General features: G+C 50.6%; 1 protein-coding gene across 1 annotated transcript in view; it reads left to right on the plus strand.

Annotated features, from left to right (window-relative positions):
* Positions 1-19,802, plus strand: part of PRKCE (protein kinase C epsilon) — a 499,091-nt gene that overhangs the window by 461,484 nt on the left and 17,805 nt on the right. The window contains exons 12-14 of the mRNA XM_047067544.1: positions 265-403; positions 5,815-6,003; positions 10,649-10,795. Of these exons, the coding sequence (XP_046923500.1) occupies positions 265-403; positions 5,815-6,003; positions 10,649-10,795 (475 nt within the window). The remainder of the gene's footprint in view (positions 1-264; positions 404-5,814; positions 6,004-10,648; positions 10,796-19,802) is intronic.

Consider the following 19,802-nt stretch of genomic DNA (forward strand, 5'->3'; position numbering starts at 1 on the left):
AAGTAGCTACTGATTTTATTAAACCACAGTAGTCTTGAGATATTAGGAGCTCCCCTCTCATGTTGGGGACAATGGAGGCACCTTTAGGGGTTGCTCAACTTGGGCAAGAGCCCCTGACAGAGGTTGGTTGCCAGCAGGTCAAGCCTCCTCAAAGGTTTTCCTTTTTATCGCAGATTTCCCTGAGGTGGCCACATCTCTCCAACTCAAGAAGACCATATTGGGGTGGCTGAAGCACTAATCATGTGGTTCTGACCCCTCTTGCAGGGACTTGAAACTGGACAACATCCTTCTGGATGCAGAAGGTCACTGCAAGCTAGCCGACTTTGGGATGTGCAAGGAGGGGATTCTGAACGGCGTCACAACCACCACATTCTGTGGAACTCCTGACTACATCGCACCCGAGGTAAGACCATGTGCTAACCACCTTCTTCCACCAGGGCAGAGGCAGGGATCCATTCCCATGCACTGGGGTCACTTACTGGTGCTGAGGGAAGGCTCTAGAAAACTAGGATAGATTCTGAGAGAGGAGGGAGAAAAGGAAAGGTAGAAGGTTTGCTGATTTCTCCATAAGGAAGTTGACGGTGATAAGGGAGATACTGGGCAAACTGTGAACAGTTCCCCAAACCTGGGCAGGTCCTTCCCTCTCAGTCCAGAACTACCAATGAAAGTAAGACTAAGAGAACTTTGTAGACTTCTATCATTGTTTTCACTTCTTAATAACCGGAATAAAGGAGCACCATCGATAAAGGCAGCAGTTAGCTTCTTCATTAGCTGTAACGCACCTACAGTAAAACCAAGAATTATTTGCCCTTCCTAGTGGTGTGGCGATTCTGCATAGCAGGTGCACAGGGTCAAGCAGGAAGAGGAAAGCTATATGTATATCTGATACGTATAGATCAGAGATGTCCACTGGGAGCCCTACTGATGGGCTGCCTTTTGTCAAGTTGTCTGGATGTTTTGTTCCTCATAAAGTATTTGCTTCGAATTTCTCCAAATCAATCTTACCTAGGTTGAGTGATACCTAGTGTGACGTGATTCCAATTTAGGACGAAGTATATCACAGATGCTTAATAAAAATGGACTTGAGGGTTCTGACACATGTAAGATGGGAAGGAAATACCAATCTCCATTAAGCACTGCCCGTGGTGGGTAGGTGTTAGCCCATTCAGATTTCATTTCCTTTCAGTGGCATTGTTTGAGCACCTGCTAGACACAAAGCAAAGTGGGGATAAAGAATTGGCTAAACACTCATCACTCTCCTAAAAGAACTTCTGGTCTAGAGGCAGTGGCAGATAAGTAAACAACTAATTAAGCAGAATAAATAGATATGAGAGACAAGATGGTATCCTCAGGGATAAGGGGAGTCTTCTTGAAGCACCTGGTAGATTAACTAAGTTGTCAAGAATCAGCAGGATTTCCTTTGGTGGTAGGGAGTGGGAAGCATTCCTGAAAACAACAGGGAAGATTGGGGTGGGGGCAGGGCAGTACAGGAGGTTCAGTATCCCTGGGCTCTGAATCCTTTAGGGCAGAGGCTGTGTTTCTAATCTGAGTCCAGGAACCAGACCACAGATCAGGCTTTTAGTCATGGTTCGTTGAATGAATAAATGAATTTGAACTTGTGACACTCCACCATGAACACAGTTGAAGGGATGAGAATATTCTTGGCCTTGTTCAGAAAGGGAAAATAGTATAGCTATTTATGGTAATAGATAAAATTAGGAAAAAGGACCAAGGAAAGTGGTCTTTTTCCTGTCGGCTCTATAGACCCACTAAGAGTTTTCCATTGGAGGGTGTCCAGGTTTCTCACACCTGTCCCAGGACACAGACAGGCAACAGCAATATAGCTCAGAAGACAGAGAGTGAGGGAAGGTCAGTGAAGAGACTTTTCACAGACCGGACAAGACATGGGGGGCCTGAGGAGAGATGTGAGGATGGTAAGTAATAGTTGAATTCCCTTAGGACCTTTATCTTCTAAGAGATCTGAAAGGAGAGATTTCAAAATATCTTCCTTAGTAGGAACACTAGGAATTTAATCTTTGAGGAGAAATCAGCAAAAGTGAGGGCTCTCAATTGGGACCTTCTTTTTTACCATCTTCCTCATTCATTTCTTATCATCAGAATACTTGGTTCCAATTCCTCTGTAAGCTGATGCCAGAGACAAAGGGTTAACAGGCCAGCATAGTAGTTAAGGACCCAGCCCAAGGCAAACATTCACTTTATGATGAACAAAACGCCCACACAACCTTCATGAAAGGCAGTCCATTGATGAGAGTCACAATGAATAGGGCTGATCTCTCTGTCTATAAGGAGGCGCAGACACTGTTCCTTCCCATTCCATCTTTATGTCCGCGATACAGAATCTCCACTATGTGTGCAATGCCAAAAGCAATCCCTGGTCTTCCCGTAGGCAAATTACAACTGATAGAGACATAGCTACTTTTATCAAGGGCTACGGGGGAGATTAGATGAAATTATGCCTCTAAAGCATTTAGCCTGGTGCCTGGCCCACAGTGAGCACTGGGACAATACCTAGTAGCTCTGTCACATCATCACTGTTGCTGGCACGTGCAGTGTGGGAAAAGCACAGTCCTGAGAGTTGAGTTTCCAGGCTAGACTTGACCACTGATGCCCCCATGGGACCTTGACCAAGTCACAAAATGTTTTCAACCCCCCAGCTTCCTCATCTTTCAAATAGGAATAACAATTCCCGCCCTACCTACCTCATCAAGGTGTTATAAGAATCTAATGAGATTAGAGCATGGAAATGCTTGAGAAACCATAAGCCTCTATTCAAACAGGGAGGGGTTGTGAGGCGCCTGGGTTAACCCTGAAACCAGAGACACCTAATGAGGCGCTAGCTCATTTGGTGCTAGCTCTTCCCCAAGGCTTCTCTTCCCACCGTGCGACCTGGGCTAGCCCCCACTGCACCCCCTCTCCATTTCCCATGCCCAGCGCGTGCTCCCCAGGAAATGGCAGCCAGCCCTGGGTATGACTGGCGCCATTAGACCCAGTGCCTGCCCTTCTCTTCTACCCGGGCTCTGACCAATTCAAGGGGGTAGCCACCGTACCAGGTGCCCTCCCGTGGCGTGTGAAGCCTTGCCCTTCTCACCTCTCCATTGTTGACAAGCTGGTGAGAAAGCATAAATTTAGGGCCAAGCCCGAAAGGAATTTTACAAAAGATGCCTCCCCAAAAGGGAAGGCTCTGGAGTGGGCCTGGGGAAGGGTGGGCAGGGCCACTCTGTGGTTTCTGCAGAGCCGTCCTGGCTGAGCACACATGGGCCACCTGGAGGTCACCTCCCCACCACCCTGTGGAGGCACTGAACCCAGATCTTCCACCTCCTGGAGGCTGGAGGGTGGCCACCCTGGCACCCCAAGCCCCCTGAACCCAAGAGAGAAGGGAGCACACCCGGTGAGACACACACTGGGGCACATGTAGCAGCCAGTGTCCCGAGTGCTGCAATTGGCCTGGTTGCGGGGGAGCCGGGGGTGGGGGGCGCATTGCTCAGAAGCATGCTAGAACCCTTATGCCTGGTGCCTTAGAGATGCCCAGAGGGAACAATTGACCATGAAAAAATAACCAAAATCACCGTAGTATATGGAAAGTGCCTAAAGATCTTAGGGACAGGAAAGGGTCTTAGGATGTCAGAAGATAAGAGGAAAGCTGGGGGAATATGAGAAAGCTTTCTGGACACAATGGGTGATAGCGATGCCCTCAAAACCAGCAATGCCATGCTGAGCCGCACAGGGTGTTGGCTCATTCATGACTGACAGAGCCACTCGCTGGCTTTGGCTTTGGCACAGAGCAGCATTACTGGCTTCTCGGGACAGCAGAGCTTACTGACCCTCAGATACCATGTGATGACCACTGAGCTAAGAGACCAAAGATACTCACCAAACAGAGTGCCAGCCCCAAATAATTCAAAGATGGCTGCGTTTGCTTGCATTTCTTTCCATTCTAAATTAAAAGGATTCTTAAATTCTTAAATCATGCATGCTTTTAATGTTTTCAAAATGATTCCTCCCAAGTCTTTTTTTACTTAATCCCAAGCAATCTCTAGTCTCTAGAAGGGTGTTTTGAGAGACCATGGAAAGCCCCGGTCCTCACGGTCAGCATCCTCTTCCCTGGCTGTCCTGAAATCTGAGAACTTGAACTGGAGCCTTGCTCTGGACAAGTTCCCTGTGAAGTTACCTGCAAACTGATGAGACTGTTCATGGCCTTTGCCATTTTGGGGAGAGTCCTGGATGCACACCCCTTTTAGGACATGCACCCCACCCATGCTTGTCCTCCGTCACCATCACTTTGGGGAATTCTCCATAGAATTACAGAGCTGAGAGAAACCAGGAGAGGTCATCTCCTCTGCCCTTCTGTTCTTGGGCAGCACCAGGCTCTGATAAGAGGAGAAGATAATTATGGGATGGGGACATCACTTCATAATCCCTTCCTTAGCAGTGGGGACAGCACAGCATTTATTTCTACCCTGAGCCACACATAGACCATTGACCTACCATGTACTTTGTATACATGGAGACCAAAGCTAACAGAAGAAAACTTGGATCTCCTACCACCTTCCAATTATCTGGAGCTTTGTACTTTGCAATATGCTTTCAAATCTTCCACCTTGATTCATCTTATGAGGTTGAGCTGAGAATCTGAGCTTCATCGGATGAGGAAGTCAAGTGAGTGGCTCCAGATCACCCAGAAAGAACTTAGCACCAAACCTGGAATAGAGTGGAAACATCCCGGTCAGTCTTCCATCTCTTCCACTGGAACCCATAGCCAGTGCTCCAGAAAAAAATAGGATCGGGGCAATTACTCGCTTTTCTAAAGGTTCTGTAGCTTCCTAACTTTAGGTGGTGTTTCTCCCAGATACTGAAATTGTGATTCATTTTTTAAAACTGCAGTCCCCACACGCCATGCAGGAAGGTGATGGCACAGAACATTCCTCAGCCACGTGTCATACATGCGTTTAACATAAATGCATTCAACTGTGCCTACAGTCAGAGGAAAAAAAGAGAGACTGAGAGCCTAGGTGAGAGAAGTGACTGTTGACAAAGATAAAGCACACTGGATGATCAAGGAGAGGATTTGATTGGGGCTATTGCAATAAGGAGAATGCCTCACAGAAAGTGAAGGGGCCTGGGCTTTGCAGAGGCAGGCAAACAAGGGATTCATCAGTGGGTTTTATGGGAGTCGTGAGGAACGCTGGAGATGGGTCTTTTCCTTCCTGGAACATCCAAAAAACATAGTCATCCTTTGTGGTTAGAACACAAAAGGATGAGGAGACTTATTGACTGCAGTTTCTTTTCCAAAAGCACAGGACTCAGGTGAACTTGACATTGTCACAGTTTAAAGAAGACTGACATTCTGTTCACCTTCTCACTGTGTGCGCCGTGCTCGGTGTGAGACGATCCTTGTTTGCTCTCTGTCGTTCACAGCTTGCTTATGTCTCTCTCAGTCTGCATCTTGCTCCTCTGACCCTGAATTTAGTGTCAAAAACACTCACGCATTTTTATATGGTCTTAAGCGCAAGTCAGGAACTTCATCTGCTCAAAGAACAGGATCTATTCCCACGGGAGGACAGGCTGTCAGTGTTGACTTTGGAGGAAAGTTGATAGTTAGCCCCCAGCATCGCGCGTTCTAAACTCAGTTTTCACTGAATTGGCTGATTTCGAGCCTAAATCATACCAGCCTGGGCCCTGCTGTGCAGAGAAGCAAGCTGGAAATAACGAGGCAGTTTGCACAGCACTTGAGACAAGGGCGGCCGTGGGTGGGGATCGTTGGTGAGCCCTGACCTTGCCTGTTTCCTCGAACAGATCCTGCAGGAGTTGGAGTACGGCCCCTCGGTGGACTGGTGGGCCCTGGGGGTGCTGATGTATGAAATGATGGCTGGGCAGCCCCCGTTCGAGGCCGACAATGAGGACGACCTGTTTGAGTCCATCCTCCATGACGACGTGCTCTACCCGGTCTGGCTCAGCAAGGAGGCCGTCAGCATCCTGAAAGCCGTGAGTCCTCGCCCTCCCCCTCCCCCTCGTGCCTGCTCCCCTGGCCTCTGTCTTCTCCCTCTGTCCCTGTCACTCCTTTCCCATCCCATGAGCCCTTTCGCCATCCCTCTCCGCCTGTCTCTGGCCCACCTCTGCTGCAGCCGAATGGTAGGCAGTCACAGTGGGGAGTTGAAGCTCGAGTTGCTTTCTGTGGGCCAGGGACGCGTTTGTGTTTCCTGAGAGGGAGCTCTGCATTTCAGAGGGAGCAGAACCAACCCAAACCGTGCCAGGATCACTTCTGCCCCCTTACACACCAGGCACTGGACCCTGCGTCCTCCCCTACCACCTGCACCCATCTTCCTCTGGAGCCTGTGATGGACAAGAGGGAGGCGAGCACAGTGTATCTGCGTGCATGACGGCATCTCTGTGGCAGAAGACCTGATCAGAAAAGAAGTGTCCACTTAGGGCGTGGAATCCATGCGCTGGATTCAGACATGACAGAGAGACTATCCCCAGCCCTGCAAATAATCCTCACACGTGAAACGCTCAGCATGGCTCTTTCCGCCATGGGAGCCACTTGTGCTAGGGCAAGTATTTGAAGCTCCCTGACCTCCTTGGAAAGCTGTAAAAGCTGGGGTGCAGGGAAGGTGAGCAGAGCAGTTGACCCTCAGGGTTGAGGCAGGACTGAGGTGACAGCCCCAGAACCTTCCAGTCCTGGCTTCTTTCACCCACCAGAATGCTCCAAAGTTCAGTATTTGGCACATCACATTCACCAGATTTCCCATATCAGGTACCCTCTCAACTGTGATTTACTTGTTCTTTCAATCCATTACCAATATTTACCTAATGGCATGTTTTTTTTACAAAGAAGTTCTATATCGCTGTCATAAATGGAAAATCAGTATCATTGCCATAACTAATTAACACAAATCATCATATGAAATTGGTAAAAAGACCTAAAATCACTTTGTAGGTGTCTGGGAGCACACATACCATATTCTGGAAAATGCCACATCAGAGCATGCTATTCTCTTCCGCAGTTCTTTTTTTCTTCCTCCTTTCTTCTTTCCCTCAACTCATCAGTTTCCCTCCCCCCCGCCTTCTCTCCCTCCTAGTCAATAATTTAATGACCTATTTTTTTTTTAAGAGAGCACAAGTGAGGGAGGGGCAGAGAGAGGGAGACAGAGGATCTGAAGGCTGTCGGCACAGAGCCCCACGCGGGGCTCGAACTCCCGACTGTGAGATCATGACCTGAGCCGAAGTCAGACACTCAACCGACTGAGCCATAATGACCCATAATAACCTATTATTTATTGAGTGTTTCCAATGTGCTGGGCATCATGCCTCATGCTAAGTAAGCGTTGGTGGCTATAACAGCCAGGGTCCTGCTGGATTGGTTGACTACAATCCAGCAGGCAAACGTGGGCAGTAAATAAAAAATAGATCCACACATAGCCACCACTGGGGTGAAAGTGGTGAAGGAAGCAGATAGAATATGTGTATTCACTCATCTAGTGTGTGCCAGTGAGCATCTATTATGTACCAGGCACTGTGTCAGATGCCGGCTAAGGAGAAACGTGCAGGCAGCACCCGAAACACCCAGAGTACCAGCCCAGCAGAGCTGATCACTCGCCCGGTGCCCTGAACACCAGCCCGGCAAACCTTCCAGTGAGCCCCCTGCCGGCACCCCCACTAGGCTCTTTCATTTTGGCCAACCCGGAGCAGTGTTTCTCAGCTAGGTGTGATTCGTCTGGCAACGTCCGGAGATGTTTTTGCCATCACAACTTGGGGTGGGGAGGGAGCATTGCTGCTGCTGGCATCTAGTAGGTGGAGCCCAGGGACATGGCTAAACATCCTACCGTGCACAGGACAGTCCTCACAACAAAGATGTACCCCATCCAAAGTGTCATTAGCACAGAGGTTGAGAAACTTTGACGTACAGAGATTCAGAAGCTAGAAGTTGTGCCTGTGTCCACTGATCCGTGAGGGCAAAGTCTCTGAGAGAAGGCATTTCCCTGTAAGAGCTTCTGGCTCAGGAGCATCTTCTTGAGATGTTAAAATCTATATGTTTGTCAGTAGCCCTTATACTTTGTCTCCCAGAAGTGGAAGGACAGGAAGAGCTAAGGAAGTAAGGAAGAATCTTTACTCCCTTGGCCTTGGAACACTTTACTTCCTCACATTCTAATCCCAGGCCAGGTTTCATGACTGGCCACTGAGCTCTGTCTCTGAGACCTGCTGCCTACATCAAAGTGGTGCAGAGCTCTCGAGAAGGCCATTTGCATCATAGAGTTATGCAGTGCACAACCTGTGCAATAGTAAGTGCTGGTCCTACTGCCTTCCTTCCTTACCACTGTGCTCTAAGGCCCAGTGTTCAGCCCCCTATTTAGTCATTTAAATGTACTGAGTGCACAGTAGAAGCTAGGCACTGAACCAAATGCTGGGAAGATGGGACTGATTCCTATATCCTAGAGCTCACCAAGGGTAAGGGATGTTTAGATAAATTATAATTTTTTTAATTTTTTATTTTAAGAGAGAGAGAACATGAGCGGGAAGGCACAGAGACACAGGGAAAGAGGCTGAGCTCCACGCTCAGTGTGGAGCCCAACACATGGCTTGATCCCATGACCCTGAGATCATGACCTGAGCTGAGATCAAGAGTTGGTCACTCTACTGGCTGAGACACCCAGGTGCCCCTAGATAAATTATAATTAAAATTTTTTTAATGTTTTAATTTATTTTTGAAGGAGAGCGAGAGAGACAGAGCATGAACGGAGGAGGAACAGAGAAAGAGGGAGACACAGAATCTGAAGCAGGCTCCAGGCTCTGAGCTGTCAGCACAGAGCCCGATGCGGGGCTCAAACCCACAAACTGTGAGATCATGACTTGAGCTGAAGTCGGATGCTTAACTGACTGAGCCACCCAGGCGCCCCATAAATTATAATTTAAATAAATGAGAAACATGAGGTCCCAGGTCCCTACAGGGGAGAGAATCTGGAGAGGCTTCAACAGAGCAGGCAGCATTTTGCCTGGTTCTTAGAGGATACATAGGGACTGGATATGGGCATTATAGGTGCAATAAAGGATACAAAAGCCTAACCGGGTAATCTTGGTTCAGACTGAGAAGTTTCCGTGTGCCAAACGGAGGGGTATGGACTTTATCCTATGGGTGTTATGAATCAGGAGTGTTTAAGCAGGGGTGGCCTCTGCTGACTTTTAGATTAGGAGGGCAAGGTGTGCATTGGTACCATTTCTAACTCCAAACTGCCCCAAACCCCTTAAGGCATTCTCTTACCTGTGGCTCTCCCAGCTCAGTGTCCATGTGCTTTGGCTTCAGGGACACCAGGCAAGAGTCAGCAAGAGGCTCTCCCAGCCCAGGAAAATCTCCCTGAAGATGAAGCCTGAAATTGTATCAGTATAAATTTATTCCTTTGGATTATGGTTTGTCCTCTTAAATTCCTTTGTTTAAATACAGGCTGTCAGCCTTCCCCCTGTAAAATCTAACTCTTTGTCTCCAGCTCACGTGCACACACACACCCCTGCCTTTATTTTGGGTGGCTACCAGAAATATTTCCACCTACCAGCACTGATTTTTTTCAGTTATATGGTACACATCTGCTCAAATTACTTGCCATCAGGACTGACTCACTTAACAGGAATAAGTTCGCCTGGGTGTGTGGGGAACTATCAGGGATACAGATAAAAGTACAGATTTTAACATCTGGGGAAGCTGCCTCCAAGCCAGAAGCTCTTCTCACAAGGCTAAGGAGGAAAACACATCCATGTGGTTTACCAGACAAGCAGTAAGCTTTTCCTTTTCTTGTTTGTTTTTTAATCAGTTGATCTACATGGATATTTTATGCTAGAGGTTACAAATTCAAATTAAAAAAAAAAATGAGAGGGTCCAGGAAAAGGAGAAGTGGAGGGGGTGCCTTTGATAATTTACCTTGGCATGAATATCTGGTCCTCTTTCCTTACCTCAACAAGGACTGTGGACCTCTCAGCATGAGTGAGTTTATCTGATCTCAGTCTCCCCAACTAGAAGACTTGAGAACCTGAGGAGAATCAGGGAGTTAGTAGTAGCCTGAGTTCCTAATCCCAGCATTGTACCTTGTTGGCTGTTTGATCTTGGCCAAGTTAATTAACCTCTCTGTGCCTCACTTATAAAATAGGGATAATAATAGACCTCAGAGGCTTGCATTTGGATGAAATGAGTTAATTTATATATGATGTTTAGAATGACGGCTGACATATGGTAAATTCTGTATAAGAGTGAAAGAGTACCCTGGGGCCCCTGGGTGGCTCGGTCGGTTAAGCATCCAACTTCGGCTCAGGTTGTGATCCCATAGTTCGTGAGTTCAAACCCTGCATTAGGCTCTCTGCTGTCAGCATGGAACCCATTTTGGATCCTCTGTCTCCCTGTCTTTCTGCCCCATCCTGGCTCGTGTGCTCGCTCGCTCTGTCTCTCTCTCTCTCTCTCTCGAATAAATAAACATAAAAAAAAAAAAAGAGTGCAAGAATACCCTGAGGGGCAGAGCCCCTCAAAGTGCAGGAAACAGGCTTGGGAGATGGTCTTGAAGCTGTTGCCATGGCTGACTTTCATCTTTCCCTCACAGCCTGTCCCTGCCAAGCCTTTGTCACTCATTCTGTTATGCCCTCCTCCCTGCAGTTCATGACCAAGAACCCCCACAAGCGCCTGGGCTGTGTGGCGGCACAGAACGGCGAGGACGCCATCAAGCAGCACCCGTTCTTCAAGGAGATCGACTGGGTTCTCCTGGAGCAGAAGAAGATCAAGCCGCCCTTCAAGCCTCGAATTGTAAGTAGGGCCCCAGAGCCCATTCCACACTGTGCGTCGGGCCTGGGTGCGCAGAAAAAGCGGTCTGGGGCACGTTTTACAGCCAAAATGACAAGGGCAGGAGGTGGCCGAGCCGCTCCCCAAAAGAGTCTCCTAGCCCTCAGAGTTTACTGTCAAAAATACATAACCTAGAGCCATAACCAAGATGCTGATTCGTATGGGACACAGAAGACTTTTAATTTTAACAGAGATCAATTGATTGATTTCAATCAGAAGTTACAAATGATATGAGTTGGCCGTGTATGGTGGAGATTTAAGGTTTCTTTATAAACAAATGGGTTCGCTTTATAACTGAGTCAATTTAAAGAAAAGTACTTACTAGGTAAATAAGAGTCACGGTCATGGTCATTATGTGGACTTAGTACAGCGTGAGAAGGTAAGACCCAGTGCCCAACACCTGGGGTAGGGCTGTGCTGCACCAACCCTGGGGCCGAGTCTGTAAGAGGCTGTCTCTGTAGGGCTCCCCACCCCCCTCTGCCCCGCTATCCCTGCTGGCCTCCCTCCGGCCCAGCATACACCTCCTTCCAGGTTCTCAGCCCTGTCCTGGTGATGCCTGTCGAAGAGGCTGCAGGAAAGGGTGTCAAAGCTCAGCTGTTGGAAAGAGGAATCAGAGAGCAGAGGCCATGTCCTAGCAGTGACCTTCTGCTAGAGGGAGGCCTTCTGGTCAGCAGGGCTCTCCTTGAAGTTGAGAGTGTGCGTACAGGCCTGTGTAGGGGGAGTATCCCAAGTCTGCTGGCTTGTGGCCTGATGAGGCAATTATTCAGACTGAAAATTGGGGTAGCCAGCTGGCTAGTATGCTAGGAGCAAAGGGGGTATGTAATATTAGGAAATTACAGGCCAAGAGCCCCGGAATGCTGGGACTCGGGTCCTGGGCAGGAAAGACCTGAGACCATCCAGTCAAGCCTCAGTCACCCCACATTGTGTCATGCAGCCCCCTCTCCCTCACCTCCAAGTACAGGACGGACCCTCCTGTGCTTTGTGAATGATCACAGAGGAATTCTGTTATATTCCAGGAGGTTTTCTGGGGAGCAGTTACTGATAGTGCTGTGAAATGTCCCAAGTAGGAAGCAACTCTCAGCATGGTCCAGGCTCAGCCAGTCTAGAGCACGGAAGGTTGACTGTCCCTGGATGCTTGATTGGGTCACTGTTCCTCATCTGCTTCCTCCTTTGGTTTTTACAACTTTCACTGGCTGGCGCACAGCTCAGAACAGGCTAGATTCAGGCTTGCCTTCCTTCTTTGTTAGCATCACCTTCGCTCCTGCCCATTTCCCCCTTGGCTCTGGGCAGGGCTCCCTGCACATGCCATCGTGCTCAAAGGCTACCCCCCTACCCAGAGGGTCTCTGTGAATGGTTTACAAGGACAAGATCAACTGTGTCCTGGAAAAAGCAAGGGGAAGTAGGAAACCAGAGACCAGGTGGAGAGGAGGGGAAAACTAAAGACTCAGATCTGAGGGTAAAATGTTATTGCAGGTTTAGTCTAAGGTAATGTACCCAAAGCAAAGTGGGAAGTAGAGCGAGGTAGAGAATCCACCTGACAAAAGGGATCCCAGGGCGAGAGCAGGGACCGATCAGTCAGCACAGGTCTGCAAAATGACTTACTCGACTCAAAGCTAGGCTTATAGAGAGCCAGACAGGGCTGGAGGGGCAGCTCTTCCTGCGGGTGTGGGGCAAGCTGAGGGGACCGTCAGCAGGGGGTGCAAAGGGAAGAGCGGGCCTGGGGTAGGGCGGAGGCAGGCACCCAAGTCTTTGCTGAGAAGTCACAGGGAAACAAGGAATTAGGGAGAATCTTTATGATAAAAGGCCCAAAGAAGTTTTAAAGTGTGGATTCATGGAGAAGAGTCTCTCTCTGGGATAAAGAGAAGGCAGAACATGGCTCAAACCCAGCAGAGGAAAGTGCTCTGAGATTTCAGGGGCCCTGCGAAGCTCCTGTCTCCAGAAGCCTGTCCCTAAAGCCGAGCAATAGCAGGGATTCCTCCTGAGGCTGCGACCCTCTGTCTCACCTCTGAGCCAAATGAAAGGGCAGACCCAAGAGAAGCGACCCTTTGAGCTGTGCCTGGCTTCCCCTGAGTGAGGGAAGCGCATAAAGAACAAGCGTGAGGTTTCTGTGGGCCTGCAGGATGGAGAAGGAACCAGACACAGAGGAAGAAGGAGAGAAGGGTGACTCGGGAGGCCAACCCGTGACCCAGTCCACTGGTAGACAGGCCTCACCCGGCCTGGACAGGCAGGGGTAGCCGGCCTGGCGTGCAGGTGCTCCTGTGGGCCAGGGTGGGAGAGGGTCCCTGGGAACCAGCAGCAGAAGTACATCTCTGGGTGAGGGGGTCAGGCTGACCTGGAGGTCAGGTGGGACTCCACCCGGAGCACAAGGGACCCGTGCTTCCCTCCCTTGGGTCTCTCCCGAGCCTCCAGTGTGGGACAGGAGGGCAGGACTCTCCGTGCTTCCTTTGCCGAAGGACTCAAGTAGGCTTCCTGGGGCCAGACCATCCCCTGAGAGGATGGCAAAGAGTGAGGGCAGGGGCTGTTCAGGAGCTCCCAACAGTGTCCAACTGTCTGAGTCAGCATTCCCAAAGACTGAGTTCATCCTTACCTCACACGTCACCTTCTGTGCAAGTCCCTGCTCACCCCCACAGAACTCCAGAGTTATCCTTAACACTGTTGGGGGTTGGGGGGGGGGAGGAGGCAGGGAGAGCGTTTATCTGGCTGGTTTGAATTCCGTTTGGAAGAGAGAGGCCATCCGAAGGAAGGATAAGAAAGGAAACTTCCATTGTGCAACAGGTGTCTCTGGTCACATTTTGAGCCGAATAATGTTCCATACAGAGTTCTCAGCTACAGGTCTTTAAAGATGTATTCAAGTTCTTTTAAGTATCTGATCTCATTTATATCCTAGAGATTTGTCTCTGGAGAAATATCAAAATGGGAAAGAAAAGAATAGTCTACATCTCCTTAGCAGGTTGGAAAGGTCTGCCTGAGACTGCCCCTAAGTTGAAAGCTCTTTTCTGAAAAATGTTGATGGTACCACCCTGAGTCCTCTGTGGGCTTGTTCACAGCAGAAATGAATTTTAAGTTGAATTCAAGCCCACCACAGTGACAAACATACTCTAGTTCCCGTGTCTGAAAGCCTTGCAAGACCCACGTGTAACTCACACAAGGTTTTAAGAAGCCAACACCCACCTCTTACTAACTCAGGATTAACCCTGGGGGGACCACGGGTAGCCAGGCCCTCCTGGCTCAGATACCAGCAGTGGGGGTGGCTATGCTCTGTAAGTAGGGCCAGTTACCAACAGGCAAAATAGATAGCCACCCACGAGTAGTCACGGGAGAGACACTGGGGGCTGAAGTGCATCCCACAGAAGTCATCTTCTGTTTACAGGGGAGGGGTTCCATCACAAGATAGGCTGTCCGCCGGCTGAGGGTGTCGCATAACCTTAGGGCACATCGATGCCCTTTGAGGAGAGCTGAGAAGGAAAGGTTGTGACAGTGGGAGGAAGGAAAGTTGCTTTGGAGCCTGACATTGGGAAGAAGTGGACAGGGCAGTGTGAGCTTCTTGGATCTTAGAGACAGACAGCCTCCTTGAGAAGGGAATGGACAAGTGTGTGAGCCTTGCAATTTGGCGGTGGCCTCAAGAAGACACGGGGTGTGTGTTTTAGAAGGCAGTGAAACGAGATACACAGAAATACTCTAATCTCCTCATGCCAACCCCCGCCCTGGGCATTCAGTCACAGAGGGAACCCTGGGGCTCCTTTGTCTTGGGCTAGCTCCACTAGCTCCTACCCATGTCCTGTTGACATCACAGCAAAATGCCGCCACCCCCAGAAAACAGCAGGATAGCGACCACCCCACTGGATGAGCCGGCCATACCGAGTCTAAGGGCCTTGGGGGTGTCCAGCCTGTCTTGATCCAGGAGGGAGTTGGTTCTGTCTGGTGGGAGGTGCTGGAGTGAGGCCAGGTGAGGTCACGTCATCCAGGCGCCAGGGCTTAAGAAGAGCCAGGACTCCGTGGTATGTTTTCTGCATCTCCGGACTCTTCCCGCTCGCGCGGCAGGGATGAAGCTCCTCCACGGCGCAGCCTGTGGTGGGAGAGCAAACCTGTACACTGCCCAGGCTGGCTCTGCTGAAGACTAGTGTGGCTCAGTCGCCCCCGTAGGGGCTGAGGATATGGCAGGTTCCCAGGCCTGGTTTCCATCCCCTCCGTAGGAATCCTCGTCCCTCCAAAGATCTCACCGAGATTGTCCAGATCCCTAGCTGGCCTCTGGCCTCTGGTCCAGTTCCCTCACAGACGTCAGGTGGCTGCTGTCCCCTCCAGGCCTTTACCTTCTCAAGACATTTGCTAAGCTTAGATTTCTGCTCCCTCACACCTGAGCCTCCCTGTCTAACCCCTGCCCTGACTCACCAGCTGTCATTAGTCCGACTGGATTGCCTGCCTTCGGGTTTAGGCCCATTTGCACTAACCCCCACCTCGGGACATTTTTCAGTGGCCTCTGCTTCAATGTGGGGATTTCGTCTCGTTCGTCCTGCCAACTATCTTGTATTCTCCTGCCCTCACTTTCCCTTTTATATTCCTCCTGTCTACCCTCTGGCCACCCACGTTTGCAACTGATTTTGCACAAGCGATGTGCCGTCAACACCAAACCAAAGACTCTGTGCCACCCTTGTATTCAAATCGATTTCTGGAGGTGGCTGACCTCATGGCAAGGGCACACAGGGTGGGTGGCAGGCACCCCAGCAGCGGTTGGGGGGCTAGAGAAGCCAGTAAGGCTGGAGCCAAGGCCTTTGATGCTGGAAAAAAATCTCCCGGCATAGAGTTCATTCGTCTGTCCCACTGGGGATTTAGTTCCAAGGTGATGGCATCATCCAGTAGCCAATAAATGTAGCACATTTTGCTTTTGTGTTACTGGTGAGCTCACCTTCTTTGGGGACTGCAGAGGGCAGAGTGATGGGTTCGGTGTGTTTGAATGGCATCATGTGACCGTGCGGATGTTGGAGGTATTTTCTCGCTCCAGGCTTCTTTCCTGGGCACTCCTCTTGCACCCAAAAAGCATTAGGCTCCGAGATTATGGCTCCCAGGGCTCCAGCGCTGGAATTGGGGGAAGCCAGTGGAGGGGGGAGAGATCTGCCTCCCCAGAAACCTAGCTATCCTCAGTGAAAGCCAAGGGCAATGAGGGAAATGCCGGCCAAGTAAACTTCTCTTTGTGTACGTGTTCTCTCTTTTCAAGTTTGCTTCAGTGTGAATGTCCCTCTTTAAGGTAAGGCCTCCTGAATGGGGAGTCTGTCCAGGTAGGTGAGCCCTCTCAGGCCCGGTGACATGGAGGCCCTTCCAACCCCATGATCTGTTTCCATCCAGTCGTCCACACTGCATGGCGGGACCCTCGAGGGAGGCCTTTCCTGCATGCTCCTGCATGACCGGGCTGTGCTGAGAGAAAACCGGGAAGTGGGTTTGAGACCCTCACAACCTCACCAACGTAGCAGCCTGAGGAGAAGCCCTGCTGAGCAGGCAAAGGCAACCCTTTCCCCTGAAGCTCGTCAACCCACCCAGGAGACCACCTGTTAGTGGGCCCCATGAAGACAGAGTCCCAGGTGACCAGCAAAGGCTGTCCTCCTCCTCCACCTAGCAGAGCAGGGATGGGACCCAGCCAGTGCCTAGAGACATCAGTGAGGACATCCCCCCGGACTGTGTCCAGGCCAGAGTGGGAGCCCTTCGTCTCCAAGAGGCTGCAAGGTCCTGCAAAGAGCCAGGACACCAGTCCGGGCCTAGAGGGCATCATGGGAAATGTCCAGGAAGCTGTTTCTGGCAGTTGGCCCAGGTAGTGACATGGCACAGTGGACCGGTACCGGCTTTGACCGCAGAGAGACTTGGGTTGGAACAAAATTGCTGTCGTGGGTTAGCCGTGTAAGCCCGGGAGTTCACTTCATCTGCAGACCCCTGGCCTCCTTGGGCCTGAGCTCCTTATCTGTAAAATAGGGATAAAAATATCCACTCATAAAATTACGAACAGGATTAGATAAACCTGTAGATTCCCTATGAATTTTAGTTCTTCTCTCCAGTCACCATCCCCACCCAGCCTGTCAAAGCCCCTCCTTCTCCCGCTCGCGTCAGGAATCAAGAGCTAAGGAGGCAGTGCGGTGTATGGAGGCTAGGCTGTGGAATCAGAGGCGGCCAGGTTCCAACTAGGGCTGCAGGATCTTGGGAGAGTCGTCTCACCTCTCTGAGCCTCAGTGAGCCGATCCATAGAACAGGGATACTAGTATGTACCACGTCGAATGTCTGTGAGGAGTGAAAAGCAAATCAAGTGAAGTGATTAGCACATTCCTTGGGATACAGCGGGTGCTGGGACAGAGCTAAAGCTGACAGTACTGGAGACCCCGGGGGTCTAAGCCAAGGGGGCTAGAGAGGGCGCAGTTCCCGGAGAGGCCAGGGGTTCACATGAGGGATGACACCATGTGGTCGGGGAAGCTGCCATTGCAAGGCAGAGGACTAGCAAAGAGCACCATCCAGTCCCTGCAGAGAGCCTTCTGGAGTTTCATTCCGGCCCTGCCCCTGGTCTGGGATGGGAGAGCTCAGGGAGACAGGAGATAGGGCAAGACAGAGACTCACCCTGGCCCTAATGCCCCTTGAGGAACCCCAAGTTTCCCCGCAGGATCTGTCCCCCTTTTACGGTGTGAGCTTGCCACCACCTTTACTTCCCCTGCCCCTGTCCTCACTGGTCTTGTTTGCCGAGCACAGCCGTGCAGCCCAACCCTAAAGTGCTGGCAGTCTGATGAGACCCCATGACCGTGGCCGTAGGAGCACGGAGAGTTCCCAAGTGTTTCTAAGCTAAACAGCCTCAGTGGGGCATCTTTGACTCTGCACAAGGGATTTCTCTGTCTGGGAATTCTGCATGCAGGAGCGTTCCTATAGCCCGACCTGCACATCACTTTGGTGCTCCCACCCACTACCCTAGGGGAGGAATTTGAGTCCTGGGCTGGGCTGGGCATTTCTGTAAGCTCTGAAGTTTTCATTTATAACTTCATAGCTGTTCAGTAGAGATTTGCCTTCATGGGTTCATCGAACTAGTGTATATTGAATTTAATCTCCTCCCCACCCCACTAGCACCTGAGGTAACACACACAGCCTGCCGGGGAGCGTGGGACCTACTGGGCTGTGTGTGACTGAAGGAAGGAAGGTTCTCCGGAGGAGCTGGATCTGGGCAGAGAAAGCCAAAAAGGATTAGGGACAGAGAGCTACCGGGAAGAGGCATGGCAGCAGGGGAGGGCAAGGCAGGATTCACGTCAGGTCTTTTCAGTGGGAATTTAGTGAGCATGTACTTTGTACCCTCTGTGAAGCTGTAGGGGAGAAGGCTGGTTGACGTAAGAAGAATCACCTATAGAGGCGCCTGGGTGGCTCAGTTGGTTAAGTGTCAGACTTCAGCTCGGGTCATGATCTCACAGTTCGTGGGTTCAAGCCCCACATCAGGCTCTGTGCTGACAGCTTGGAGCCTGGAGCCTGCTTCGGATTCTGTGTCTCCCTCTCTCTCTGCACCCCACCCCCCAATCATGCTCTGTGTCTTTCTGTCTCTCAAAAATAAACATTAAGCAAAATTTTTTAAAAAAGAAAGAAGAAGAATCATCTGGGTGCTACCATCCTGAGGGGTTCCAGTGGCAGGAGGAGCCTCAAACATAAAGTGCTTGGGGAATACCAGGCACAGTACAAAATGCAGGCCTTGACTCAGGGCAGGGGTCTTGGGGTTTGCCTCTTAAGGTTAGGGGGCAGGGAGGAAAGGTGATGTGAAGAGGAAAGCCTCCCTGGACAGGCCAGCTGGCAGGGCCTCTGTGGGCCACAGGAGCCACTGGCCACTTGCAGTCTCACAGAAGGTCCCGCCCGGGGTGGTGGTCTGGCAGCCAGGAAAAGAGGGGCAGTGGTCCCAGGCTGGATAATGTGCATCGAAGTAGAAGCAGATAGAAGCTCAAACCTTCCCCAGGTGGGGGGCTTAGGCCTCCAGGCCTCCAGCCAGCATTTGTTCTCTGAGGGGTGCAGACACCAAGGGAGACTGTGCACCAAGGGGTTGGGGGTGTTCCCCACCCATGCCAGCCTCCAAGGGGACACAGCTGGCTATCAGGGAGGAAAGAAGCTCTTGGAAACCCAGCTTGCATTGGGGGGCAGGGGCATTAGTGCCCTGTTACTCCCCACTGTTTGTGCCAGGATAGTGGATGGTAACAGATTTGGATTTAGCTTAAACTCGACACTCAGACATTCTTCTGGAATTCTGGGATTTGACAAACACACATTAGGTCTGTGGCACATCATTACAGTTCCACATCAGCCTCACTCTCAGAGCGAGGTGATCCCAGCCTGCGGGACTCAGACCCCCACGTTATTCTGGCCTCTTCTTTCTGGGACCTGCTCCACCCCCAAAGGGGTTTTATCGGTGCACAGAGCTTGAATGTCAGGTGTGTGAGCCCTGCTAGGTGTGGAAGAAGGTCAAGAATGGCAGGGACAGTGAGATATGATACTTGCCTTGAGTAAGGAGATGGGAAGATAAGCCCACAGTGGGGCTTACCAACTGCGATGACTCAGGAAATAAAGCAGACCTTGACTTGGGGCCTCAGCCAGACTTCCTCCCCACCCCTCCCGCATCTTAGCCAGTATTTGGAAACCACAGGTGGTCTTCCTGGGGGAGGCATGGCAGATTCAGGCTACAGGTACCCAGGCACCTGGGATGTGGGTGATCCACCAGAAGTTTCAGAATATAGTCACCCCAAAACATGAGATTCCAGAATTTATTCCCCACTTTGTATCAGAGGCAACGAGCTAAGAGGAAAACACTGGACAAGGCTGGGTGCTGGTCCCTCTATTTTTTATATCTTTGAGACTCGGAGCAAATCACTGAATTTCTCTGCTCCCTTCCTATAAAATGAGGGACTTACATAATCCCTAAAATGTCTTACAGCCTACGAGGGCAGGGATTGGAGGTTTTTGGAAATCAATTTTATTATAA

Source organism: Lynx rufus, unplaced genomic scaffold (assembly GCF_022079265.1).
Source record: "Lynx rufus isolate CCGP_SWC_20201006 ecotype Redwood Valley unplaced genomic scaffold, mLynRuf1.p SCAF_8, whole genome shotgun sequence".
Taxonomy (NCBI): Eukaryota; Metazoa; Chordata; class Mammalia; order Carnivora; family Felidae; genus Lynx; species Lynx rufus.